Raw genomic sequence first — 27,719 nt, forward strand, 5'->3', positions numbered from 1 at the left:
TCACCACCATGTCGTGTTCAATGGCATTGAAGAACATGGCTAGGCCTCCGTGCACCATGATGCGGAGACCGGTAAGTGAAGCTTCTTCTGCTGATTGCCGCTTCGGATCTAACCCTCTCAGATTTTGCCTCGATGGACGCCATCGGTCGGTCTTTTGAGCGGACGAATTCACCATCCCTTGCGATCACTCCTGACGGTGCGGCCCGCTCGCTCGCTGAGCTCAACCGCATTTGCCCAGGTCGAAGGCTTCCACTCACAGCAAGCGTATGCTTCCTCAATCCCTTCCGAGAGGCAACCGGCGCAGACCTTGACCGAGAAGATTGTACAACGCTATGCCGTCGGTCTTCCCGAAGGAAAGCGCGTTCGCAGCGGCGACTACATCAGTCTTGCTCCTCAGTATTGCATGACTCACGACAACTCGTGGCCCGTCGCGCTCAAGTTCATGTCAATGGGAGCTACGAAAATCCATCGTCCCGACCAGATCGTCATGACTCTCGACCACGATGTTCAGAACACTAGCGCAGCCAATCTCAAGAAATATGAGCAGATCGAGTCTTTCGCTTCGCAGCACGGTATCGACTTTTATCCTGCCGGTCGGGGTATTGGGCACCAGATCATGGTTGAAGAAGGATACGCATGGCCCGGAACCATGGCGGTGGCTTCAGACAGCCACAGTAACCACTATGGTGGAGTTGGGTGCCTTGGAACTGCTGTTGTACGGACAGACGCTGCTAGTATTTGGGCAACCTCGCGAACGTGGTGGCAGATTCCCCCTGTTGCGCGGGTAACCTTCACGGGCACGCTTCCAGCAGGCGTGACCGGTAAGGACGTGATTGTCGCGCTGTGCGGGCTGTTCAACAGCGATGTGCTGAACCACGCAATTGAATTCACCGGCTCCGAGGAAACCATGGAAAGCTTGCTCGTCGATAGTCGCCTCACCATTGCCAATATGACAACTGAGTGGGGTGCGCTCACGGGCCTATTCCCCATCGACCGGACCTTGAAGCGCTGGCTGCGATACAAGGCTACCGAGGCGGCGATGTTGGATGATCGGACCACTCGCCAACGTATCACACACGAAAGAATCGATGAGTTGTTCGCCAATCCCCTCACAGCGGACCCCGATGCTGTGTACGCCAAACAGCTTTACCTCAACCTCTCTACTCTCTCGCCCTACGTCTCCGGCCCTAACTCCGTCAAGGTTGCCACACCTCTCAATGAGCTTGTTCAACAAGACATCAAAGTCAACCGCGCCTATATCGTCTCATGCACCAACTCGCGTGCTTCAGACCTCGCGGCGGCAGCTAAAGTATTCAAAGACGCCGCCAAGGCGAAACCCGATACTACTCCCAAGATTGCTGATGGTGTTCAATTCTACATTGCTGCAGCGTCTGCGCCCGAACAAGAGGCTTCTGAGGCTACGGGTGACTGGCAGACGTTGATCGATGCTGGTGCGCAGCCTCTCCCTGCTGGATGTGGACCATGCATCGGACTTGGAAAGGGACTCTTGGAACCTGGTGAGGTTGGTATCAGTGCCAGCAACCGTAACTTCAAAGGTCGGATGGGCTCGAGAGATGCACTTGCATACCTCGCGAGTCCCGAGGTCGTGGCTGCTAGCGCTCTCAACGGTGTTATCTCTGGCCCCGGTGCCTATCAGGTGCCAGAGGGCTGGTCTGGTGTGGAGCACGGTTTCGGCACCGGTATGGAACCCACCACCGAGACCGAACTGTCTGGCCTACTCCAGCAGATGGAATCCCTGATTGATCGGGTTGAATCTGCTACCGATGACTCTAAGCCTGCCACCGAGATCCTTCCCGGTTTCCCCGAGCGGATCAGCGGTGAGATTGTGTTCTGCGACGCAGACAATCTTGACACTGACAGCATCTACCCCGGAAAGTTGACATACCAAGATAATGTCTCAAAGGAGGATATGGCAAACGCCTGCATGTCCAATTTCGACCCGAAATTCAATGGCCTTGCTAAGGCAAATGACATCCTCGTTGCCGGCTGGAACTTCGGCTGCGGATCATCAAGAGAACAGGCAGCTACCGCAATTCTTGCCAAGCAGATTCCTCTGGTTGTCGCAGGCAGCTTTGGAAACATCTTTTCCCGAAACAGTATCAACAATGCGCTCATGGGTTTGGAAGTACCCCGACTCGTCGAGCGCTTGCGCGCCGAGTTCCCCAGTCATCGACTGCCGCGGACCGTCAATTGACTCGCCGTACGGGCTGGACATTGACATGGGACGTGAAGCGCAGCGTTGTCGAGGTGAAGGAGGGCGAAGATGGAGAGAGCTGGACTGAGCAAGTCGGTGAGCTGCCCGCTAACGTCCAGGCTATCATCGCAGAGGGTGGTCTCGAGGCTTGGGTTAAGGGCGAGGTTGCCAAGTCAGGGTGATCACATCCTAATCTAGCCTGGTGGTTTGCCGTTGATGGCGCAGTGCTTCATGGCATGATATGCGCATCTTCCCGGTGACTGTCATCCCATGGTCTTTGTTTGTTTGAGCCTTCATTTTGTACTATGTATCCATATATCTCAGTTTCCGAAGCCAAGTTTGTATAGAAGAAGCCTTGTGCCCTTTTGATTTATGTGGGCGGGTCTTCAATACAGAAAGAATATACTACAAACATTTATTGAGGGGATTGATACAGACACAAGCAGTGTGGATTGAGCCAAAGGGCGTACGTTTGTACCCTCCCTAAAATTAGCTCCATCACTTTTCAGGTCTTAGCAGCATCGAAAGAGTAGCACTTGGCACTTGGTCTTCTCCACGCCCGCGGCTGTTCAGAATGACATCTCCGGTCCGTTGGATGGACCAAGATAGTAAGTAACTCATGGTCTACCAAGTATAGAGGCCTCGTCTTCACCCATATTCCACACAAACTGGCCAAGGAGTGTACTTTATATGCTCTTTCGGTGGAAAGTCTGGTACATACGACCATAGGGTGTGGAAAACAGGGCTTCCCGTCCGCTCAGCCGTACTTAAGCCACACGCCGGTGAGTTAGTAGTTGGGTGGGTGACCACCAGCGAATCCTCACTGTTGTATGTTTTTGTCTCTTTTATTATTTTCCTTTCTAGTCTCTCACTGGAAGTGGCCCGGAAATGTGGGGATGTGTCGGTCGGAACAGCTAGACGAAATGGTTCTGGCATATTTTTTCATCATGCGTCGTGGCCCTTGAGACCTAGTTAGGGATGGGGAGGAAGCCGCGATGATGCAGTTGTAGGTATTGTCGGTTGCTTACTGAATGACCTCTTTCCGAAAATCTTCCCTCCTCAGAATCAAGGATTGGTACCATGATATGACGACCCCTCATTGAATGATATCTTCATGAATCAAAATTGGAGAATTACTGCTATCAATGACTGGGAATGTGCTTCGGCTTCACCACTGTCGATGACTACTGAAGCAGTTCCCCGTCCTCCCAGACAAAAGCCCATCCCCTAGAGGATCTAGGAGCCGGCGTAGAGGACAGCCGAACGCCTACCCCCAGAGTGGACTGTCGATCCCGACAAATTTCGATCGGACCTAAGCTCTTTCATCAGAACCGCACGAGCAAAAGCAACTGGCACGCCAGCCGTATCCACACCTACAGTGCCAGGTGCATTCCCGAAGGAGAACACTGTATCCTTCGCGGAACCAATCCACACGGTCATTCAGACACCGCCAAGACCCCCCAGCGCACCTCCATCGACGGAAGCGCCCCGGCGTTTCATCAACAAAACCATATCCACTACCGGAGCTTCTACAGCCACGCTGAGAAACATGTCCCAACAAGCTCCTGGCTCACAGGGACAACAGCGGTGCCCTAGCCAGCAACGGGCCCCAGCGACCACAGCCGTGGCACAGCCAGCGCAGACTACGACCGCATGTCCAAGACTGGCACCGAGTCCGCCGCTCATTTTCCAACCAACGGTTACTCAGCCATATGAATTCCCCGGCTATCAGGCCATTCCGAACCCATACTACAATCCTCCTTCAGCTAGCGCCGAAGAAGTTGCAATTCTACGCAACCAAGTGGCTGTCCTACAAAAGTCAGTGGATAGACTGGGGGCCCTCCAGCATTCAATAGAACAGCTCGTTGCTCGCTCAGGATTCCAGCAGGAGGCCCCGTACCAATGTCTGAACCAACACGATGCAGGCAATAGAGCCAATACGACGTCACAACACACCGGCGTCCCCGGCCAACGGGATAACAACGGTCGTCGTATCCCTATAGTTAACAATCATGACGATCCCGACCCAGATCCAGATTCATCTGACAGCGACGATGACAACGGTCGGCGGGACGATCGACACAATGGCCGACGGGACAACCGACGCCGGCGCCCCGGATCGGACCGAGTCGGACGAAGGAACAGAGAGACATTGAACACCTCGTCATCGTCGGAGGAACTAGACGACTTCAAGCCTCGCGATCTTGGTTATTTCGACCCACGCGACGACCGCCCGTTCTCAGAAGTATTAGACAAGCAGCGGGTTTACCACAACGCCTCGGCCTTCATTAACGCTGCGAAGGTCCCTGCCCCAATAAAGCGACCTTTTGCAAGAAGTCGGCGGAATCGTGCCTCTCGTATACGTCCCACAAGGTATATTTGAGCTTCTGGAAATTCTTGACCGCGTCGCCGTAATTGACTGCGAATTTCTCCGAGAGCAATGTATACCATTCGTCGAGGTGACGACTGCGTCGGAGGCGTGCGCGGGTTTTCTCATCTAGTTCGTTGTTGTACCAGACTATCGCGTCTCCTAGCAGACATTGCCAGAAACGCTTAGCAAAGGATCTCCTTGTGTAGTTAGCGCTTGTGACCTTCGCAGCGTTAATGAAGGCCGAGACGTTGTGGTAAACCCGCTGCTTGTCTAATACTTCTGAGAACGGGCGGTCGTCGCGTGGGTCGAAATAACCAAGATCGCGAGGCTTGAAGTCGTCTAGTTCCTCCGACGATGACGAGGTGTTCAATGTCTCTCTGTTCCTTCGTCCGACTCGGTCCGATCCGGGGCGCCGGCGTCGGTTGTCCCGTCGGCCATGGGATATCTGGCGCCCCGCCGCCGAAGTGCGCATCCATGCGCCACAATTGATAGAGGCCTGGAACAGCCTCCATCACTGACGGCATTCTTTCGGCTCGTCTTTTTACGAAAATCATTCATCATGTATCAAAAATTTTGTATCATTCCCCATTGCCACTTACCTCCCACCATGTACCACAGACCGTATGAGCAGATAGTATCATACCCCCGACCGCGAGGGCGCGGTCACTGCTTTTTTACCGGGGGATTGTCAGGTGACAGTCATAGCACCTGACCAGATACCCCGCTGGGGACTTAAGTAGCGTTAGCCAGTTAGATAGGAATACGATCTTCCTCTCTCCACGCTTCAGCATGTACGAATAGCTTCACGTGTACCTATCGGGTACGTCAGTATTATTGCCTCCTGGTGGCAATCATGGTATTCACTGAGAATATACTGGTTTATTCTGTACGGGTCATTCATCATATCCCTCTGGCCGATGCCCACCACCTGATATGCCGACTAACTCGGACGAGAGACCAGCTGATAACTACAGAATTATGGTCACGCACAACTAGTTATGGCGTCCATGTCCACCTGCAAGGTTTCAAATTCGAGCATGGTCTTTTGGACGTCAGGCAGCCGGGACAGATACACATGAAGATATTCAACAATGGTGAGAGTGTTTTACTTTGCATTGCACGGACAGTCTGCACTCGCAATCAGCTTGCGATGTTGTGATTAGCCCGATACGATATTGACTCCGTACTTCCCGCAAGGCTACTACTCTAGGGCTGCATATATGCTGCGTATTGTGATGTACATGGAGATCAGCGCCGTGATAAGCCTTGACATGATTTGGCGAACGTCTCCAGCTGTTTATTTCCCGCCAAATCATTGAGGTCCATCAACGAGATAAACTAGCTTAGAAGTTCGGACTTTACCTTCCCGCAACATCTGGAGACCAGCCAATGCTCCAGCTAAGCCACCTGGCTTCACCTGATGTGGGTGAGGGAGAATACGGCGCTCATCGAGTAGTTTCTGCGCTAACTTCCACCATTGGACGCCAAACTCAAAGTTCGTGTCCACAGGAGACTTCTCCTGCGCCCCCATGCGATAAGGCTCTGCCAGTATGTCATAAGCCATGGAGACATGTGAGTCAACATCGTCTCGGGCGGACCGTACATCCAGCAGAGCGTTGTATGAACCACCCGTCGATGAAATTGCAGCACTGCAAATGGCAGCCGATTGGGGGGTTGAGACCGTATCTAGGACAAATTCCAGTGCGTCATCAGTATCCTCTCGGATCTGCTCACCCACTTGTGGGTCGTGGTAATCAAACACAGCGTCTGCCCCGAGCTCAAACATGAAGCTGCGGTTGTATTCAGAGCAAGTCGTGACCACTCGTAGTCCCGATAGCTTCGCCAATTGAATAGCAAGAGTACCAGTCGCGGTTGCTCCTCCGTAAATGAGGATACTTGTGTCGTCTGACACGTCTTCCGAATCACCGGGGAAGGGCAATTCCATGATTTGGTAAAGATTCTGACCGACGGTTGTCAAGCCAACACCGAATGTGGCAGCGGCCTCGAAGCTCATGTAGTCCGGTATCAACATTTGGAGATCGCCTTTCGCGATCACATACTCGGCGAATGCGCCGCCATTGAGACGAACTGCATTACTGCCGTGCACAAACCCAGCAACTCGATCGCCTTTCTTGAACCCCTTTTTGACGTGCGGGCCGACGGCTTCGACTATTCCAGAATAGTCGCAGCCCACGGTGGCTCCCTTACAGGGGACAAAATCAATATGACGCCAGTCCGTTGGATTCAAAGCGACTAGGTACTATCTTAGTCCAGGTACTCGAGAAACCGGGAAGTGAAGGAAAGCACAAGGAGACAATACCGGCTTTGGTTTTGACAAGAATGTAATTGTCCGGCAGCTCAGGTATCGGGACATCTTGTGCCAGCGATGCGCGGCCAGGGCCCAGGACGATGATAGCGCGTTGGGTGGTCATTTTGCATAAATCTCGCAGCGTGGGGGAAAATTGTGAGTGAAGCGGGGAATATAGCTCGACTGTCAGATAAATCGCCTAAATGGCATACATATTAGTCAAGGAAGCTACATAGTGAATGGCTTGGCAAGGTCGAGGGTGACCCGATTAGTGGTAGTATGTACGTACACAGCACACAGCATAGGCCATAGGGCGTCATCGAGCTAATTTGGAGCTCATTGTTTACTGTGTGGCGTGTGCTGTGAGACGGCTGGCTAGTGTGCATCTGTAGGGTACACATCCTGGCTCCACCGAGATAGTCCACAATCCACATGCAGGGAAAATCGCGGTGATCTGCATTGTAGGGGTGGGGGGGCAAGCAGGTTGTGAGTTCGTGAAAGGTGGCAGTCGATAGACACCTATGTCTCCGTACTGTGTAGTACTCCGTAGTCCATTAGAAGATCTCATCGTGAGATGGATCTCCGTTGCTCCGTAGTTCGGACTACTCGCAATAGTGGCCCCCACCGGCAGACCATAGGGCCATAGGCCGTCAGGGATCGTCAGCACTGTACTCCGTACTGTGTAGTATTTGACATCAATTCAGGAGTCACGAGGCTTCCGGACTGGAAAACTAGTCACTTGGGGTTGTGAGTGAGGACCAAACAGATCCCGTTTGTACATTCCCTCAGGGTACGAGTCAACACAAAGAGCATGTGCGTTGGACTGCAGTTAAGTTATGGCAATTGGTAAATAGTGAAAGCATGAGATAGGGGGGAAGAAAGGGGGAATTGGAGCACAATGTTTCCCCACTGCCGATACCAATTTTCCGCGACCCCGAGGGAGTTGTTAGTGGGTCAGGTGGGTCAATATCATGCAGGCCGATGGAGCTCAGGTAGATCCCTTCCTGCATCCTACACACTCGCGGGCCCGCGGCCTTGAAATACCGTGACTGATACCGGTAATCTGCCGTTACAGTACACCTGAGACCCTCTTATGCGACGCATTGGAGATCCGGTTCGTGGGTCGGCCTAGGTCCCCACTTGTGAACACTGCACCTCACGGACAGCTGAAAGAGAATTGTGGAACTGAGACTCAGTCTCATCGGAGCATGGAAGATCAACGAGATCTGAATGCATTGGTCTCTTCAAGGTTCCAGACAATGGGGTTTCGGGGTAGAACCAGGGTCTCGCCAAGTCGGACACCAATGGCAATGGATGTACTTTGGAAATCCTACATCGATGTACAGTGCATACTGCATAGCGCTTCGCGATGGGTGCCCGTCTCCACTGCACGTTCTCCGCTTGGACGGCCAGTAAGATACCCAGGTGATTACGATGTGCATCGTATGGGAGGCTTCCCGCATCAACGACACTAGTTCTCAGGAATCAAGGTCAAATTCACTACGATCACGACGAGGGGCTGCCGGATTTAGACGGAGACTAGCATCGAATGTAATATAACCCCACAGCCTCCCTCCTACAATCTTGTCCGACACTGTCCTGAGCCATTTCGTACCCACAAGATGCCTGGCCGACCAACGACAAATTCTGCCACGGCAGACATGGAGGGAATTGCAGTGATTGGAATGGGATGTCGCTTTTCCGGGGGAGCGGCCTCCGTTGAGGATTTTTGGCAGATGCTTTGTGACGGACGCACTGGGCATGGAAAGATCCCCAAGAGCAGATATGAAGCCTCCGCCTGGCATCATCCTAGCCATGATCGCAAAGGAGCGGTACGAGCTTTTTGTTCATAATATGGTGATGTTTCTAACATGGAATTTCTATGATAGATCAATCATGATAGTGGATTTTTCTTGCAAGAAGATCCATCGCGATTCGATGCTCCCTTCTTCTCTATTACCGCGAAGGAGGCGGAGGGAATGGACCCAGCACAGCGTTTGCTACTCGAGGTCGCATATGAAACATTTGAAAACGGTAAGTCAACTAGGACTAGACGGATAAATAGTCGCGCTGACATGGACGAAACAGGAGGGATCCCGATAGACACACTTCCAGGGAGTAACACGGCAGTATACTCCGGCTCAATGACCAATGACTATGAGCTTCTATCAACGAGGGATATCTATGATATGCCTCACAATTCGGCTACCGGAAATGGAAGGACTATGCTGGCGAATCGATTGTCATGGTTTTTTGACCTCCAAGGCCCGAGTATCATGATGGACACTGCGTGTTCCTCGAGCTTAACTGCGGTCCACCTAGCGGCCCAATCTTTAAGATCTGGAGAATGTGGCATGGTGAGTAATGATCACCTCGGGAGCTGTTCTCCTTGACAAAACCTAACCTTTATACTAGGCCTTGGTGACTGGAGCCAGTCTTATTTTACACCCTAATTTTACACAGAGACTTTCCTACATGCACATGATGAGTGCAGATGGAATCAGCCACTCATTTGACGAGTCTGCTAATGGATATGGCCGCGGAGAGGGCATCGGAGCTGTATTGTTGAAGCCCCTCAGCGCCGCATTGGCGGATGGAGATAATATCCGAGCCGTCATTCGCGGCACGGGCATCAATCAAGATGGCCGTACTCCGGGAATCACACTACCCAGTCCAACCGCCCAGGCCAACTTGATTCGTTCGGTTTATGAGCGGCACGGAATTTCAATGAGAGATACTGCTTACTTTGAAGCTCATGGAACTGGAACCCCGGTCGGAGTAAGTAACATAGCCGCGTTGATGACCATTTGAGTGGCACGTTTGTTGACCCAACTTATAGGACCCTACGGAGCTGTCCGCTGTTGGAATGACCCTGGGTCAAGCTCGAACACCGACTGATGAGCCAATATACGTCGGCTCTGTGAAAACTAATCTGGGCCACACTGAAGGCGCCGCAGGAGTCGCTAGCTTGATAAAAGTCGTCCTTTGTTTGGAAAAAGCCACCCTGGTTCCAAACGCCGGGTTCAAAAATCTGAATCCCAAGATCAGGCTTGATGACTGGCGTTTGCGTCTGAGTGACAAAACAATGCCTTGGCCAGAACATCTACCCCAGCGAGCTAGTATCAACTCATTCGGCTTTGGTGGATCAAACGCGCACGTCATTCTAGAGAGCACCAAGGAAGCCTTCCGTGGTGACGCAGAAGACCGCGAACCGGCCCCCCATGTGGTTGTGTTCTCTACATTCGATCAAACTGGCATCGAACGGCTCGGTCAGAACTGGAGTGCATTCCTTGAACGTCAACAAAAGGCCGAGCAAGAGGTTTGTCTCAAGGACCTAGCGCATACAATGTTGACTCGGCGCTCGCAGCTGGGCTTCCGCAGCTTCGCGGTTGCTAACTCACAAGGTGAGCTGCAAAGCGCCATTGGAAAGGGGTTACCGAAGTTTTCGCGTGCAAGTCGCAAGGCTCAGACAAGGCTTGCATTTGTCTTCACGGGCCAAGGTGGCCAGTGGGCAGGAATGGGTCGCGAGCTTTTGAGGGTTCCTATCTTCAAGGAAAGCATGGCACGGTCGCAGGGCATTCTCGAAGCAATGGGATGTCCTTTTGACATTGTGAAGGAGATCAAAGCAGACGCAAAGAACAGTCAGATCAACCGACCCGATCGCAGCCAGCCTATTACATGCGCTTTGCAAATTGCATTGGTTGATCTTTTGGCCAGCTGGTCCGTCTATCCCAACGCAGTTGTTGGCCACTCCAGCGGCGAAATAGGTATGAAGCTCTTCTCTCACCCCAATGCGCTTTTCCGATGACCATTGTAAGCTAACTTCTGTGCACTAAACAGCTGCTGGATACGCCGCTGGGTACCTGTCTCATGAAGATGCGATGCGAGTCGCGTGGTTCCGCGGATTCTTCTCGCAGCAAATTGCCGAAAGTGACAAACGAGGAGGCATGCTAGCTACGGGCATCTCCGCGGCGGATGCACAAAAGTATCTCGATGGGCTGCCTCCGCGTTCAGTTGTGGTTGCCTGCGTCAATAGCCCTGCAAGCACGACGCTTTCTGGCGACGTGGACCTCATCGATCAGCTGGAGGGGCGGTTACAGCAAGATGGTCATTTTGCTCGGAAGCTGCGCATTGATACAGCGTATCATTCCCCGCATATGGAAGAGCTGGTTGATGTGGTGGGTAACGCCATCAATCGTATCAAACCGGAGGATCGATACAACGGCTCCATTCCGATGCTTTCATCCGTCACCAAGGAGCGTGTGTCCCCTGCCGAGCTGGGCGGATCATACTGGGTGCGCAATATGGTCAGCCCGGTGGAGTTCACTGCCGCAGTCTCACAGTTAGCTAGCCTGAGCGAGTCTACCAAGGGTCGCCGACGGCCAGTTCCAATCAAATGGACTGCATTAATTGAGATTGGCCCGCACGCCGTTCTGAAGGGGCCTGTCACCCAAATCTTGAAGTCTGTCAATGTGAATATGTCATCACTTCCTTACTACTCATTGGTATCGCGGAACCAGCATGCGCTGCGAACATCACTCGAAGTTGCTGGGTCTCTCTGGAGTACAGGACATACAGTGGAACTTGCTGCTGTCAACAACAGTGTCGATGCGACCAGCCCCAAAATGGTTGCGGACTTGCCTTCTTATCCTTGGAACCACCAAACTTCCTTCTGGCATGAGCCACTAGAGACAGCACAGTTGAGACAGCGCAAGCATCCGCGTCATGATATTCTGGGAGCTGCACTGGACTACCAAAATGCCTTAGAGCCACGATGGAGAAACTTCCTGCGACTCTCGGAAAATCCATGGATGGCAGATCACGTTGTCGCCGGTTCAATTGTCTTCCCAGCTGCGGGAATGTTGGTGATGGCCACAGAGGCGGCGAGGCAACTGGCGGATAGTCAGGCAACCATCAAAGGAATAGAATTCCAGGATCTTCATTTCATGCGGGGAGTCGTTATCCCAGACGAAGAACGTGGCTTGGAAACTCTTCTTCAGGTCTCGCCTCATCCAGGAATGCCGGGTTGGTATCAATTCGGAATTTTCTCGCTTCCAGCCGGTGGTTCCTGGATCCAGCACGCAAAAGGTGCATTCACTACGCGATATGACAACCATGACGATGATGAGCCTCACGCAAACTGGGAGGCAGCATTGGAGCGCATCAAGAACACTCAAACCGTTGCGAAGATGGCTGACGTCAGGCAAGCACGCGACTGGTTGTCTAACACAGGAGGACTCACAGTGGGACCGGCATTCCAGACCATGACAGGCGTTTCTTTTTGTGAGTCAGAGCCTCGTCTCTGGCTGTCTGGGATAGTCACAGATACCAAACAATCGATGCCGAACGAAAGGGAGACACCGAGTTTCATCCACCCGACGACTCTTGATTGCCTTTTCCAGTCTGCACTTCTGTCATGCTCTGAAGAACTGTCCAGCCAGGTGCCCAACATCCCAGTCGGAGTGGATAAGATCTATATTTCCAATGCCTTCCAGCCTCAACCAGGGGAGCAGTTTGTGGTTCACACCGAGACCAAGTGGCGAGATGGCAAGTCGCGATCCTACTGCATTGCATCTGATCCTTCCTGGTCTCAGCCTTGGATTACGTTTGAAGGAGTTCATCTTGGTCGTCTTCCCTTCAACCCGAGCTCGCAGAAGCAAGAGGAAGCGTCCTCCGAAAGCCGATATTCCTCCATTGTTTGGGATGAGCATTTGGAGTCACCGCTTGTCACTGCCCAAATACATGACGGTGACAAGAAGCTGGCCATGCAGGCCAGTAGCCTACAGTTGACAGACTGGATCAAGCGACTGTGCCATACTCACGGGGATGCCAAGGCGTTGGTCACTACCTCGGATACATCTAACTCTTGGATTGAGAATCTCCAAGACCTGATCCCGAGTTCCGGAAAGCGTCCCTGCCTAGCAAAGGTCACTATTGCTTCATGTGGAGGAGGCGTTGAAGTTAAGGGTGGCGCGCCCGCAGAGAACAACTTCCCAGGAACTCATGTTATGCCCCTTGCTGCTATTGAAGAACTTTCATCTTCGTCGCTTGCTGAGAGCACATATGATCTGGTAATCATTGACGAGTCGAGGCTTTGGGAAGACAAAATTACCTCCAAAGTTTTGTCTTGCGTGCCCACTATCCTCCAGCACGGCGGCTTTGCGGCCATGCGCGTTTCAGACATGAGCTTAGACTTGCAAGTGGAGAAGTTACAACGGGTTGAGGGGCTCGAGATTCACAGCATAACGGGAGACCGAAAATTCATCATCGTTCGCAGAACGCCCGTCTCGTGGTCCACAGATTCTGAGATCTACGTCCTGAGTCCAGTCGATAAATCAAACTCCTTCCCTGTCTTTGGTCACCTTGAGAAAATCTTTGCCACCCATAACGTTCGCCTCGTGCCGGTTGAACTGGAACAGGCGTCTACACTGACAGGAAAGACAGTGATCTCTTTGCTTGACTTGGCAGATCCTTGGGTATCCGGCTGGACAGAAAGTGATCTCAAATGCCTCCAAGAGCTTATCCGAGCTCAGTATGTTCTCTGGGTGTCGCCGTCTTGGGGCCAAGGAGGAGTTGAGAACATTGGGTCAGGTGCTACTGGTGGCCTGTTGCGAACACTCCGCAATGAGCAGTGGAACACCAGTATTCCACACCTACTGGTCGATGTCGAAGACTTGCAAGACCAATTCGGACTGGCATGTGGTATTCTACAGGTCATGCAGCTCACCACGCAGGAAAGCTCTCGCCGTTCCGACTTGGAGTACCGTCTATCGAACGGCCGGCTGTTGGTCCCTCGAGTCCTCGAGACTCCAACGGTGGACGAGGCCATGCACACGCTGATGAACGGCCCCAGGCCCGTGCTTTCAGAGCTAACCCTTGACTCAAGGGTCCTTGAACTGAAGTTCGAAGATGCCGAGAATGCTCGGTGGGAGGAACAACAAGTCCCTGAAGAGCAACTTCTGCCGGATCACACTGAGATCAAGGTCGAAATGGCCACAGTCTTCGATATGCATGCAGATCAGGGGAAGACACCAGAGACAGCTCTGCCCATGTTTGAAATCGTTGGAAAGGTCACGCGTATCGGATCTCGTGTGCACAACTCGTCTGTTGGTGACAAGGTGTTGACATTGGCATCCGTAAACTCGGGACTTTCGACAACAATGCGTGTCCTGGAGAGTGATACCATCCGGATCTCCGCGAACACTGATCCCACAAAGGCTATCTCGAGTCCCCTCGCATACCTCAACGCGTACCAGATTCTCACCCAAGTTGGCCGCCTTACCTCGAGTTCCTCGGTGCTTTTGGCTGGATCATTCAGTCAAACTCTTCTAGCCATGATCGATTATGCTCTTGCCATGGACATGCAAGTCATTGTGGCAACCGATTCTCTGGATACCACCAAGAGCCTTCGTTCTCGCTACCCGGCACTGGCGGATCGAATCCTGGGTTTCCACGGGAGCCTGGAAGCGAGCGTATCCAGGTTGACCAATGGATGTGGGGTTGATGCCAGTATCTGCTTCCTTGGTGGGTACGCAGGGAGGAATGCTGCAAAATGCCTGGTTCAAGGTGGACAATACATCAATTTGTCCAACGAGATGAAGCTGAGTGCTCTGCCTGAAAGCTTCATTGACAGTGGCTGCACTTTCTCTTCACCACGACTGCAGAGAACATTCTCGGAGAAGCCCGGAAGTCTCCACACTTCAGTCCGGAATGTGATAGACTTCATGAAACAGCATCGATTGCTGGATTCTGTTGAGCCTTATTCCGTGTTCCCCATTGCTGACCTCCAAGGAGCTTTGCAACATTGCAAAGAGACCAACACTCGGGCTATAGTGGATCTTCAGGCCCCAGGGAAGGTTCCAATTGTGCTCCCATTGCCCGACCTTGCTGGTCTGTCGGCGAAAAACACATACGTACTCGCCGGTGGGTTAGGAAATTTGGGCCTAGCACTTGCTGATACATTGGTGCAATCTGGAGCTCGCCACTTGGTCTTCCTTGGAAGATCCGGGAAGACCCAGCCTAGCCAGGAGCTAGCCTTGGATCTCCTCCGTGATCGCGGTTGCGTTATCGATGTGCTACGCTGTGATATCTCCCAGCAGGGAGACATCGACCACCTTTCATACAAGATTCGCAGCAAGGATTGGAACGTCGCAGGAGTAATTCAGTGCACAACAGTTTTGAAGGTGAGCAATTCTCATTCCGCTTTCGCTATTAACACCTGCTAATCTCATGTTTCTTCTTTCTCCAGGATGCAATGTTCCAGAACATGACTTTCGACGAGTGGACACAATCCACGCAGTCAAAGATTCAGGGAACGCTGAACTTGCACCGTCTCTTCTCCGATCCAGATGGCTTGGATTTCTTCATGGCGCTATCCTCCGTGGCAAGTGTGATTGGCAACATGGGCCAGGCGAACTATTCTGCTGGCAATGGTTTCATTGATGCTTTGATGGAATGGCGACACAACCATGGCCTTCCGGGCAATTCTATCAACGTCGGCCTCGTTCCCAATGCCAGCGGACTCAGTGACATTGCCGAAGATCAAGAGCAACGCCGCCGCCGATACAAACACCTCGAGGGCACGGAAATAATGACTCACGAGCTCCAAATCTTGCTTCGAGTCATTGTTAACAGCAAGCTCTCGCTCCCGTGTCAGATCATTGCCGGAATGACCGACTCTCTATCTCGCAGCAATGGCTCTACAGCGTGGGCTCTCGACCGGAAGTTCGATCACCGTCTCCGTCTCGTCGTGGAGGATAGCGGCGATTCAAAGGTCCAGACCAGCACCTTACTCAAGGAGGCTGACTCCCTTGATACTGCAGCTCAGGTTGTTCTCGACACTCTGAGTGAATACTTGGCAGATGCAATGGCCACAACTGCTGATGCTATCGACTCGGATTTGCCTTTATCCGCCCTAGGTGGTACGTATCATCATATATCTACCCTTCTATTGTAATATTCCAGTCGGCTAACAATACTTTCTAGTTGACTCGCTCAAGGCCACAGCTGTCCAGAACTGGGTATCTCGTGAATTGGGAGCAGAACTGTCTTCTTTTGAGTTCCTCGGCTCACAACCGGCCAGGACGCTGGCACGAAAGATTGCTTCGGCTAGTTCATTTGTCACGGTGCCGAGCTGAAGAGCTGAGATTCGAGATTATTTTTTGATTTATTTTGGCGGCGTTTCCTTGGAGCATGTGTACCATGTGTACTCCCTAATAATTTCTGTGCGCTTATTTCATGTCTTGTTTTTTTAGCGCTCCTTTTTGTCTAGTTCCAAATAGTTCGTGGATCCATTGTGATGTAATATGATTACAATACCATGTTTCGCAATGTATTGTCCTGTAAAAACTCGGGAAAAACAATGTTGGCCACGATCCCGTGGTGTTTGGAATCCGTGCCGCGAGTGGGTCCCGTGATCCACCCGCCAACTTCGTCGAAACTCACATGCAAACCTTTTGGAAAGGATCGGAATCCCGCTTAGGAGCGACCTCGCATGATGCAGCACGGATAGCCCCGCTATACGGCAGTTTGAAACGACCACTGAGCAACAGGGCCATTTGCCGCCAAAGGACCGAGCGTGATGAGGTTTATGGCGATGAGCCGATGACAGGTGTGGGCCGTGTGGCCCATAATCGCGTTGTCGGGCACGATACACATCGGGAGCGGATCGACAGCTTCTCGACCCAAATCGGTTCAACAAGACCCGGTTTTGAATCCTTCGAGGGGCCGGACTTAGGGGCAACCTTGCAACTGACTTGTGCTGCGTGTCGCAGCGTGTGCACACACGAGGGACAGTGCATGACAAGCTGCCGCTTGCGCACACCCATTTTTGCCTATCAGGCTAGTACATACATTCCCTTGCGTTTTGAGGTCTGCAGGGCAGCAGGATAACTGTTGTATACTGTGTATGACATCGCTATTGTGAAGTAAGGCGGATATGTCGTATCCCACCTAAACTCTACAGGTTCCACCTTAACTACACAGTACTTGACGGAGTACGGCGACTCCAATTCTTGCCTTCGAAGCTTCTCCCGGCTTCGCCCTAAGGAGATATTCGATGTAAGCCGTCGATCAGATCTCAAATTTAAGTTCCGTCTCGGCTCGAAGGAGAAAATCCACCTGGGAGACTTGTCGGGGTGGCATCGGGATCTGGCTACTCCGTACATTCAAAGGCACAAACATCGTCGCCTCTCTGTCCAGTAACATCCGCATCACCGAGGCTCTCTGCCAGATTCTCAAATTGCAAAGTAACCACGAGGATCCGTAAAGTCATGAAGATCTGCACTGAGGCTACCTACAGAAATTGTCGATCTGGGCTGGACCATGGTCCACGTTCCCGAGCTGGCAGGATAGGATCGGCATGGCAGATCCATTGGATTTGGGCAGATCCATTGTCGCATTGGCATAGCTCTCTGACAGATGTACATGCATCACAGTAGTACTAGTTCATCGTATTTGTGTGAACTGATCGCCACAACGTGGGGCCACTTCCGCCCAGTGATCCCTTGTTGCTGTGCGAGGCGCGTACTCTAGGTGTTCGCGAGGGACTTTCCGGGCCCTCTCGCTAGCGCGCATGACCAATTACGGGCCGCTACGGAGTACACATGAAAATACCAAAATCTGAGCTGAGTACTATTTCATCTTTCTGCCAATCTCGTCGGATTTCTCCCATTCCATCTCTTCTTATTGCTTCAGCTATGGCGGACGCTGAAACGAATGGGATAGGCCTGCCGGCACCCACGGCCGTGGCCACTGTTGCAGACCATGGAAGGATCATCGAGAACTACGACTCTCAAGAACTTGCAGACATGGACGACGACTCTGAAAAGATTGTCGAGAACTACGACTCCCAAGAACTTGCAGACATGGACGATGACTCTGAAAAGATTGTCGAGAACTACGACTCCCAAGAACTTGCAGACATGGACGACGACGTTGAAAAAGATAAAACATTCCTGCCGGCACCCCCACCTATGGCCGTTGTGGCAGACCGCGAAAAAGCCGTCGAGAACTACGACTCTCAAGAATTGGCAAACATGACCGACGGCCCTCAAAGGTCTGCCAGAGACAAACACAAATCTATCGATATGAAGGACCTGGAGGCTCAGTTCGCTCATTACGCGCCCCGACGAAAGCGATTTGCGCATTTCAGATATGTGATGTTTACCGTTTATCGGCGGCTTTTTACTGTCGTATTTTGTGCAAATCTCGCCTGTTTCCTCTATGTGATGATTGCAGACCGAAAGCAGCTGGCGCTTGTGAATGCGACAGCTGTGAACTTGGTGGCATGTGGTCTCGCTCGACACCCAATGATGGTCAATGGTATCTATAGAGTAGTGTGCTCGATTCCTAGGAGCGCACCGTTGTCTTTGCGCCGCAGGGTTGCCAAGGCAGCTCACTACGGCGGTGTTCATAGCGGATGTGGAACTGCATCTCTTGTGTGGTATATTGGCTTTGTTGCCCTGGTGTCGCAAACCTATTGGACAAATTCCGCCATCAGCGACAAGACGAATCTCAAATTCTCACCTGCTCCAGTTTCTGTCGCCTACGTTATCCTTGTGCTGCTCTTTGTGATGGTGGTCGTCGCATACCCGACATTCCGCCGAAAGATGCACGATTGGTTCGAGCTCACCCACCGATTCACCTCCTGGCTGATCCTGGCCCTCTTTGTGGTCCTGGTCATGGTCTTCGCCCATGAAGTCAGCAGAGCCGAGCAGCAAACTCTCGGTCACTTCCTCGTCACGCTTCCCGCATTCTGGCTGTTGATTGCTGCCATCGTTGCTGTGGCCCATCCCTGGCTACTGTTGCGGAGGGTCCCGGTCAAGGCTGAGCCTCTTTCATCGCACGCTGTACGGTTGTCTTTTGATTTCACGCCAATCAGCTTCGCGAAGGGTGTGCAGGTTTCGAAGCATCCCCTACGCGACTGGCACAGTTTTGCCGGCTTCCCAGACCCCATTCCAGCCGACGTAAAGCCGGTTGCTAGGGGTGCGGGGAAGAAGCCATTTGTCAAGGGCCACGGACACAAACGAAGCTGGTCTATCGTTGTGTCGAAGGCAGGTGATTGGACGGCTGATACCATCCGCGAACCTCCAACCCACCTCTGGAAGCGCGGGTCGCTCATGCGGGGCGTTGGATATGGTCTACGTGTGTTCGATCGCATTATCATTGTGACCACAGGATCTGGAATTGGACCCTGTCTTGGATTTCTAGGCGACCCCAAGCGACCGCTGATTAAGGTTATTTGGCAGACACGTACGCCAGTCGCAACCTATGGGCAGGATGTCATTGATCTTGTCCACCAAATGGGTCCCAATCCGATTATCCTCGATACCAACCTTCTGGGTCGTGTTGACATGATTCCCATTGTACGACAGCAAGTAGAGGATTTCCAAGCGGAGGCTGTGTTTGTGATCAGCAACCCTGCAATGACCCAAAAGATCGTGTACGAATTCGAATCCCAAGGGATCCCAGCCTATGGGCCGATTTTCGATTCATGATTCATGATTCATGAAGCATGATATTTTTGCCTTTTCGATTTCATTCCCAGCCATGATTACATGAGATGATGTGAACTTCGGCCTTTAATTCGAGCAATATATGAGCTCACATTCTTAGATATCCAAATATAAATCTCAACAACTTCAGAATGTTATCTTTTGCTAGGTAGGAACATTGGTGTAGTAAAGTGCTGTTGGAAAGCTCCAGCGCCGGTATTGGCATAGGCTGAATCGGGTAGGCAGGGGATCGCCCTTGGCCAAGTGGTCCTCTGAAAATACGTGGATGCATGATGTTCCAATTCCCAATTGAGGGACCCACTGAAACCAGACAGCGACAATGGGTCTTCTTGTGATCGCAGTTGTGACCAGCGGCGATATTGCTGTTGGGGGGAGAGGATTTCTGGGTTTAAAGCTGTGGCAGGGGTGTCTCATGGGCAGAGAATCCAACTGATTACAAGTAGCCATTACCATGGGGGACGCCGCCGGCATTTGAGCCTCGTGGAGTCTTGTAGGCGCATTCATGAGGGGGAAGTTCCGAGATATAAAGCAATCTCCAGCTATTACAACAGTTCAACACTTCAATACATTGAACGGATGGATCCATCGAGTCGTGGTCCGCTTGAGGCGGTTAAAGTTCTCTGGAAGACACGAAGGTCGTGTGTAGCGGCCCGGTCCGCCCCTGATTGCTTTTCAGAAGGCTAATCGACAGTGATATCAGAATATCAGGCCAACTAGGCGCCTTCCTGACCTTGCTCCCCGCCACCCTGGACCCATTCTCGCCCGCGAAGGTTATATGCAAGCGTTGCGAAAAAGAAAAGAAAGTTCTTGAGCATTCTTACGGCACCAAGGATAATGGAAAGGCTACTCGCCATGGCACGACAACCATAACTCGCCGTCTAAGGACAAATAACTGCCGAAGAGCCGCATGTGTACGCCCCCAAAGAAGTGGATTGACGAAGTTTCTTCAAGCAGCGGTACGTTTCCTCCGTACCATGTTCCAACCGACTTCTCAATCCTTGGTGACTGGGTCTTACACAGAACATTGGACACCACAATGTGTCATACCAATAGACCGCGGCACCTACTCAACCGAATCCTGATAACCTGGAATGCTCAGCAACTAGGGGTATGGGCAATATGTTTTTCAAGTAAACTGTACCTACATGATCTCACATTAGGGCACATTGCCAAAGAATTTGGGTACGACATGAAGGAAATTCATTCGACCTGGCAAATTGGCATGCCTATTATCAAACAAGCTGCTTTCTCCATGTCAAAAAGACAACGTAGAACAACTCCGTGTTCTGGTCAAGTTCAGAATGACTCACTGGCTCGTTGACATCAAATGGCTTCAAAACTGGGGCTGCAAGACCCAGCTCCTGCTCCTGAGCCAGTGGAACTTCTGATCCGACCTCATTATGCATTAGCCGTGGCACGGCAGGCCGTTGTCTCTTCAATTGCGTCTCTTCTGCCCCAACCCAGGTATATGCGCCCTTCGACTTGGAGTCGGCGACTAAATAAACATCCTTGTCAGGCTGAAGGGGAAATTTCCATTCCAGCGCTCGTTGAATAATATCATCTAACTGGCCCCTTTTCCGCATGACCGTCTCGAACTCAATCACGAGTTCATTTAGACAGTGAAAGGTATCGAATTGAGTGCCCCATGCCCTCGACTCATTGTGCAGGTTGCTAGCAGTGCCCATCTCGGCCGCTCGGGTTCTACCAGTTCGGAACGGATCGATGCCAAGGGGTTCGTTGTCCTCCCAGTGCCACCAGTCGGTGTGACGGAAGGTGATGGTCATCCTTTTCGGCGCTATCCTGCACTCTCCTCGCAGTTTGCGGCCATCATTACCTATCTTGATGCCGTCCCATATATTAGACCAACAACGGTCCTCCAGGAAGTACTGCTGGGTGAAGAGGTGTAGATGTTGCACGTGGGCCCGCTGTTTCGGAGTCATCCTGCGAAAATATTCCGAGGGTGAAGAGGCATCTCTAATATGTGGTGGAGCCCGATAGAACCAGAAGGTATGCTCATTGACTGCCGGTGGGAGGAGAGATGCCTCGGCGTATATTTGCTGGCACGTCTGGAGAAGAGCGGTCTCAATGCGTTTGGGCTGCTTGTACCCGGGCCGGTAGTAGAAAGCATTTCGTTTATAGAGGGAAGGGCTGTCTTCTGTGGAAGTGTCCTCGGATTCAAGAACAAACGTGTAGATGCGATTGCGGATTTCGGCGGGACAGACAGTAAAGAGAGGGGATATCAGGGGGGCCGCGGGTAGCGACGGGACAAGGTCTTGGAAAACCTCCGATTCCCGTACCCGTCGTTTTGTTAAATCTCGCCTCGAGGGCATTTTGTGATAGAAATGTTGGTCCGTTGGATCTACCTGTTCGAGCAGCGTTACCTGTTTTGTTTTATATCTGGACAAAGTACGGACCCCGCTCAAGATGCTGCAGCCTGCAGCCTGGTAGCCTGCAGCATTCGCCACGTAGGCGCTGGCGCCTAAAGTTGCCTAGGATGGCTTATCCAATATGCACTTATTTGTCCTAGTCTACTGTCTACTAGTCCTAGTCGATATTTTAGCCAGTAAAAATGCAAACAGTACAAAAAACAAAGTCAGTCAATCCCGCATTCCGGACAGTCGTCTCTTCTCGCTGCAGTGCACATTATCTCTCTTCGCCTTCTGTTGGTTTCTACACGGCAATATTGCTGGTATGCGAAACGTCGAAGACGAAGACTAAGGAAATTACTGGGCAGAGGGCCTACTCTCGTGGAAGCTCCTGCTCGGTGTAATCTGTGTAGTAATTCGTTGTTGTTCAAGCTAAGAATGAAGGCATCGCGAACTACCTCTTGATACACGCAAACGCACGCTAGGTCACATGACTCCGCATGTTAACTTGTTGCACCAGTTCCAACACCTTCCACTTCCCCCTTTTCCAATGAATTCAACCAGCTTCTTATCTTCTGTGGCCTTCCAGTTCCTTCTCTTTGGCGATTTAAATGGTAGACTTGAGCTGGTTGAAATCATTGAAAAACACCGAACTACAGGAACTTGAGGGCGGATATTGAGTGCAAGGCTTTCATCTGGCGAATCTGCACACGCAGGAACCCGGTGATTGGGGGAATTGGGAAGTCTGAGAGTGAGGAGGTGGAAGATGAAGAGAAGTGGCGACTCTGCGCCCGTGGACGACTTTCTTTGCGTTTTGTTTTCTTTTGTATTGCTGCATTTTTACTGACTGCTTGAGGCCTTATGGACATTGCAGGATTCGGGACTTCGACTAAAGTGAGTCCTGCGTAAGGGCGATACACCTGATTTTAGTCGTCGAGGGAGCGGATCCCCGCTCACGTCGGCATGCCTGTGATGAGGCTGCCGATAGCAATGCGCCTTGCCGCCGTAGCGAAATGGATGGCACGGGAGCAGATCCCAGACTTGTGATGAGGAAGTTCTTTCGAAATAAAATTCGATTCGCTTTGATCTAAAAACAACAAGGTTGGGGAAGAAAAGAAAAGAAGAAAGAAAACAAACAAGAGGTGAAAAGGACTACACGAAAAGATTGGTCATGTGATTCATCACATCACCCCCTCAAAGATCCGTTCAGTCCCTTTGAACGGGTTTACCGTCATCGACATGCTCATCAGGGTACTCATCCTCTAAGGCGCATCGTTTCCAGTATTGCAGCCGTCTTGGAGGTCCCGGCTTCGCTGGATACTTGTCATGGAATGTTTCCAATTTTTGCGGTGCGTTGCATAGATTAGCAGCCGGGTACCAGGCTCTATCTTCGTCGTCGTAGCCTCTCCATTTCACTTTGTATTGCAGTTTTCCGTATCGCAAGCGTACGTCCAGTATCTCTTCCACTTCCCATTCGTCTTGCTCCCCAACCTTGACTGGAGGCGGTGGATCCTCTATCTGCCCGGTGAGTGGCTCGGATGTCTTTTTCCTGGCAAGTCGCAGTTTTTCGGGTGCAAACACCGGGTGTATGTCGAACCCTGCTGGTAGGCGTAACTCGAATGCGTGCCCGACCTTCTTGATAATCTCAAAGGGTCCCGCTGCCTTATCCGATAGTTTTAGGCTCGGGCGGTCCTGTTTCAACCCTTTCAGAGAAAGGTACACGTAGTCTCCTTCATCGAAGTCAACTTCCCGTCTATGTTTGTCAGCTTGCACCTTCTGCCGAACCTGAGCTTTCGTCATCTGTTCCCGTGCTGAAGACCACGCTTCCTGCAGCTTCTGGGTGTAAGATCGGGCGTCTTGCTCTCCAGTCTCAGTACCAACGTGCTCTTCCCAATCGAACGACATCCTTGGCTCGTATCCTCTTTCGACGAAGAATGGAGACAGCCCGGTAGATGCTGATGGAACCGTCGCGGCTGCTAAGTCAATCAAAGGAAGTAAATCCGACCAATCATCTTGATGATAGTTAACGTATGGGCGTAATCTCTGTGCGATATACTGGTTTGTCACCTCGGTCTGCCCGTCTGTTTGAGGGTGTCGAGCCGTTGACAGCTTTCTCTTAATTCCCAGGATCCTGCAGAACTCCGACCAGAATGACGAGATGAACTGGGGACCCCTATCTGATACCACGGAGTCCGGGATTCCGGTCCAGCGAAGAATATGCGCGATAAACAACTGAGCAGTGTCTGCTGCGGTGACTTCCTTATGGCAAGGAACTGTGATGGGACGTTTCGATAGTCTGCAGACCACGACCATAACGTTGTCGAATCCCTTTTTATCTTTTGGTAGTGAGGAAAAGTCGACGGTGATGTGTTGCCACGGACGATCAGGCGGCGGTAACGGCTGTAATAGTCCAGGGGTGCGATCTCTCCACACTTTCGTTCTTTTGCAGGTGTGACAGTTGTCGACGTACCGTTGTACGTCTTTTAACCAGCCTTGCCAGTAGTAACGGGTAGAGAGTAACCGCGCGGTTTTATCGATACCCGGATGGGCTGTGGATGGCTGCCGGTGCACGTCATCGAGGAGTCTTGCTCGTAGATCCCCTTCATCCGGAACGACCAGTTTTCCCTTATGTAGTAGTAGTCCTTCTCGTAATGACCACGCCTCTGTTTCTTCCGTTAACGCCTTTTCCCGGAATTCTTCCAGACTTCCGTGTGTTATGTTCGATTCCTTGATTCGCTGGACAAGGTCGTGCTCTGACTGTTCTGTTGGCTGCGCAGCGGGCTGTTCTCTCGGAGAGTCCACTGACGGCTGCGCAGTTGACTGTTCTCTCTGCCGGAGTTGCCGTCTGGTACTTACTGGGGCCAGAGAGGCCCATCTCCGTTCGGGTAGAAGCACTTGTTCTATCGGATCCGCTCGCTCTGAAAGGTCCTTCCTTGATAACGCATCCGCTAGTACGTTCTGCTTTCCGGGACGATACTGGATCACGAAGTTGTATCCTTCCATTAGCTGGTTCCATCGGATCTGTCTTGCGTTTAGCTTTTTCTTGGTTCGGAACCACTGTAACGCTTGATGGTCCGTAAGGACATCGAAGGGCTGTCGCAAACTGATGAGTTCAGCTTCCCATTCCTGCAACGCCCGAACAATGGCTAGCAACTCCTTGTCGTGGATTTCGTAATTCTTTTCCGCAGGTTCCATAGTCTTTGAGAAGAACGCGATAGGATGCCAATGTTCGTCTCGTAACCGTTGCGTGAGAACTGCTCCTAACACCTCGTCGGACGCATCAGTCTCTATCCTGGTGGGTGCTTCTGGATCGTAATGGCCGAGGATCGGCGCATTAATCAGATGCTTCTTTAGCTCCTGAAAGGCGTTTTCGCATGTATCTGACCAGTTCCACAACGATTGCTTCTTCGTTAGCCCATATAGTGGTTTCGCTACACGGCTGTAGTTCGAAATGAATCGACGGTAGAAGTTGCAAAACCCCAGGAATGACTGGAGTCCCTTCACAGAAGTTGGCGACTTCCATTCTTTAATCGCCTCGATCTTCCCGGGATCTGGGCGAATGCCAGAAGTCCCTACGATAAATCCGAGGAACTTCGTTTCAGGTCGATGAAATTCACACTTGTGGATAGCCACTTGTAGCCCAGCCTTTCGTAGCTTCTGCAACACGGCTCTGACATGCTTCTCGTGGTCTTCTAAAGTCTCGCTGTAGATGAGGATATCATCAACGTAGGCTACCGCGTAGTCATCGAGACTCTCGCCTAACACGGAGTTCATAAAGCGTTGGAAAGTGGCCGGACCGTTCGTGAGTCCAAAGGGCATTACCCTGTACTTAAATGATCCATATCGCGAGCGGAACGTCGTCAAGTCTTCCGCCTCAGGATCCATTCTGATGCGGTGAAATCCTTGGCGGATATCGAGCTTTGTGAAGAACTTCGCACCTCCTAACCGGTGTAACATCTCATCAATCAGCGGCAGGGGATAGATATCCTTCTTTGTGATCGAGTTCAGCTTCCGGTAGTCCACGCAGAATCTTAGTCCTCCGCCAGGCTTCTTAGCCATTAGAATCGGCGATGCGAAGGTTGCGGTGCTCGGGGCTATGAAGCCTTTTTTCAGGTTTTCGTAGATGTATGACTTTGCAGCCTCGAGGTGTTCGATGGGCATCTTGTACAGCCGGGCAGTAGCCTAACGTTGCCTGTTCACTAAGTTCGATCTTGTGGTCGACCCCTTCCCGACACGGTGGCAGTGTGTCAGAGGCTGCTTTCGAGAAGACGTCGAGGTACTCATGATATTGCTTGGGTACCTGCTGTTTAACCTCCTGAGTGGCTTCCGGGGTTGATAGCTTCGCGATCACATGCTCGATCTCGTGAATGCTAGTTGCAAAGGTTTCAACGCCTTCCTGCTTCGCGCAGGTTTGGAACCCAGTATATCCCACCACTGCAATAGAGAACCCTTGTGGCATTGGTTTTGCAATGGACTGCTTCCTTTTGGCCGTCCTGGTCAGATCTCTCTCTTTGCCAGGGTTCTCTTGCCCTCGTAAGGATCGTTCCATCTTAACCAAGGTATCCTCTTTGTGGGAGTGGTTGTACACCTTTTTAACGTGCTCCCTCGATCGTTCTCGTCGCTCAGCTTGCTGGATCGCTGCATCCCTCCTGTCCGCATCCTCTTGGTGTGCTCTTTCGAATTCCGGACGCTTTAGGATCCGAATTGGGATTGGCCTCGTGATCTGGCAAGCCACTTCTTCTTTCATGATTCGTGTTTCCTCATCTTTTGCTGGTTGAGGCCAAATAAGCCGCTCGCCGTTGCAATCGACTAAGACACCTCTGTCTTTTAACCAGAGCCTTCCGAGTATCATGTCGTGTTGACCAGTGTTTACAATCAGCATAGGCACCTTGGCTTGCTTCCGGTTTGCCACGATCAGAGGCGCTTGAATGCCGTGGGTAATTGGTCTCGCAGGTCTGCCGTCGAAGGCATTTATCGCTTGGGACTGTGGAAGTTTCCTTGTCCTGAGTCCGTAAGTTATCAGCTTAACAACCACCCGAGGATGGATTAAAGCATAAACGTCTGCTCCTGAGTCTACATGGGCATTGATCTGGAAAAATAACGAGTTGATTGCTATCTGCGCACTTGTCGTAAAGCTTTTAGTTGACAGCAATTTCGGGAGATCAAAACCACGGGTAGACTTCCGCACGCAGCCTGAGATGGAGACTTGCCCCAGGCTTAGTCTTTTCCCGAATCCGATGCAGAGTCAGTTTCCGCATCCTTGATGCGTTGTTCGGTTGACTTATGCTGACCCCTGCTCGAGACAGCAGCCGTCTTCGCTTCCTTTCTTTTGTTCTTATCCTCTTTTTCCCTCTTCGGACAGTCGCGACTGAGGTGGCCTTCTTCTCTGCAATTAAAACACTTCCCCTCCTTCAGTAAGGCCTGCCGTTCCTCATAAGTTGTATTCGTTCTTCCCCGATTCGCGGCCATGGTTCGTGAGCTCGAGGTGCTGGCACGTGCGTTCGAGGTAGTGGAGTCCTCGCTACTTGTCTGGTGGGAACCCCCTGATTCTGACTTTTTGAAGCGATTCGAAGGTGGAGGCTGTAAACGGGTAATAGTGATGGCGCCACGTCGGCAGGCATCCACGAAATCCTGCATCGATACCTCTTCCTTGTAGACATCTCCGGCCACCAGCATCTGCAGTCGGTAGGGAATTTTTTCGAATAAATCATCCTTCTGCAACTCCTCGTCCCGTTTCGATTCCAGGGCTAGGCGAGAGAACTCCGCGTAGAACATGTTGAAATTCTCATTAGCCTTCATTTTCAGCTCACCGTACTCCCGCAGGGCGATGCGACGTTGTTGCGGGTCCCTAAAAACGAGCTGTAAATGGTCAAGCATTTCTTCGGCTGTTCGGTACTGGTCCTTCGCGTCGGGTTCGAGTCGGGGCTGCAACTGGGCCTGGGCC

The 27,719-nt window shown here is 51.7% G+C and overlaps 8 protein-coding genes across 8 annotated transcripts in view; 3 read left to right on the plus strand and 5 right to left on the minus strand.

Moving 5' to 3' along the window:
• Positions 1-20: 20 nt before the first annotated feature.
• lysF (homoaconitase LysF) lies at positions 21-2,397 on the plus strand (the record flags this gene model as incomplete). The annotated part of the gene is made up of 3 exons (XM_056671113.1): positions 21-71; positions 122-2,206; positions 2,254-2,397. 3 exons carry the CDS (start codon positions 21-23, stop codon positions 2,395-2,397), a joined length of 2,280 nt encoding a protein of 759 aa, XP_056516737.1.
• Positions 2,398-4,503: 2,106 nt separating this feature from the next.
• Positions 4,504-5,058, minus strand: N7515_010371 (uncharacterized protein; the record flags this gene model as incomplete). The annotated part of the gene is made up of 1 exon (XM_056671114.1): positions 4,504-5,058. One exon carries the CDS (start codon positions 5,056-5,058, stop codon positions 4,504-4,506), a length of 555 nt encoding a protein of 184 aa, XP_056516738.1.
• Positions 5,059-5,898: 840 nt separating this feature from the next.
• N7515_010372 (zinc-binding alcohol dehydrogenase family protein) lies at positions 5,899-7,018 on the minus strand (the record flags this gene model as incomplete). The annotated part of the gene is made up of 2 exons (XM_056671115.1): positions 5,899-6,839; positions 6,907-7,018. 2 exons carry the CDS (start codon positions 7,016-7,018, stop codon positions 5,899-5,901), a joined length of 1,053 nt encoding a protein of 350 aa, XP_056516739.1.
• A 1,498-nt stretch (positions 7,019-8,516) lies between these two features.
• On the plus strand, positions 8,517-16,031 carry N7515_010373 (type I polyketide synthase; the record flags this gene model as incomplete). The annotated part of the gene is made up of 8 exons (XM_056671116.1): positions 8,517-8,726; positions 8,784-8,928; positions 8,983-9,251; positions 9,310-9,672; positions 9,734-10,661; positions 10,735-15,077; positions 15,143-15,815; positions 15,880-16,031. 8 exons carry the CDS (start codon positions 8,517-8,519, stop codon positions 16,029-16,031), a joined length of 7,083 nt encoding a protein of 2,360 aa, XP_056516740.1.
• Positions 16,032-16,481: 450 nt separating this feature from the next.
• On the minus strand, positions 16,482-16,721 carry N7515_010374 (uncharacterized protein; the record flags this gene model as incomplete). The annotated part of the gene is made up of 1 exon (XM_056671117.1): positions 16,482-16,721. One exon carries the CDS (start codon positions 16,719-16,721, stop codon positions 16,482-16,484), a length of 240 nt encoding a protein of 79 aa, XP_056516741.1.
• Positions 16,722-17,591: 870 nt separating this feature from the next.
• N7515_010375 (uncharacterized protein) lies at positions 17,592-19,391 on the plus strand (the record flags this gene model as incomplete). Its single annotated transcript, XM_056671118.1, has 1 exon — positions 17,592-19,391. One exon carries the CDS (start codon positions 17,592-17,594, stop codon positions 19,389-19,391), a length of 1,800 nt encoding a protein of 599 aa, XP_056516742.1.
• Positions 19,392-20,641: 1,250 nt separating this feature from the next.
• N7515_010376 (uncharacterized protein) lies at positions 20,642-21,739 on the minus strand (the record flags this gene model as incomplete). Its single annotated transcript, XM_056671119.1, has 1 exon — positions 20,642-21,739. One exon carries the CDS (start codon positions 21,737-21,739, stop codon positions 20,642-20,644), a length of 1,098 nt encoding a protein of 365 aa, XP_056516743.1.
• Positions 21,740-26,992: 5,253 nt separating this feature from the next.
• The window catches only part of N7515_010377 (zinc finger CCHC domain-containing protein), a gene marked incomplete at both ends in the record, with an annotated part of 1,404 nt that continues 677 nt past the window's right edge, over positions 26,993-27,719 (minus strand). The window contains one exon of the mRNA XM_056671120.1: positions 26,993-27,719. This exon is cut by the window's right edge and continues 677 nt beyond it. Coding sequence (XP_056516744.1) covers positions 26,993-27,719 — 727 coding nt within the window.

Source organism: Penicillium bovifimosum (assembly GCF_028826915.1).
Source record: "Penicillium bovifimosum strain IBT 22155 chromosome Unknown utg000010l_segment0_segment0, whole genome shotgun sequence".
In the NCBI taxonomy this organism is placed as follows: Eukaryota; Fungi; Ascomycota; class Eurotiomycetes; order Eurotiales; family Aspergillaceae; genus Penicillium; species Penicillium bovifimosum.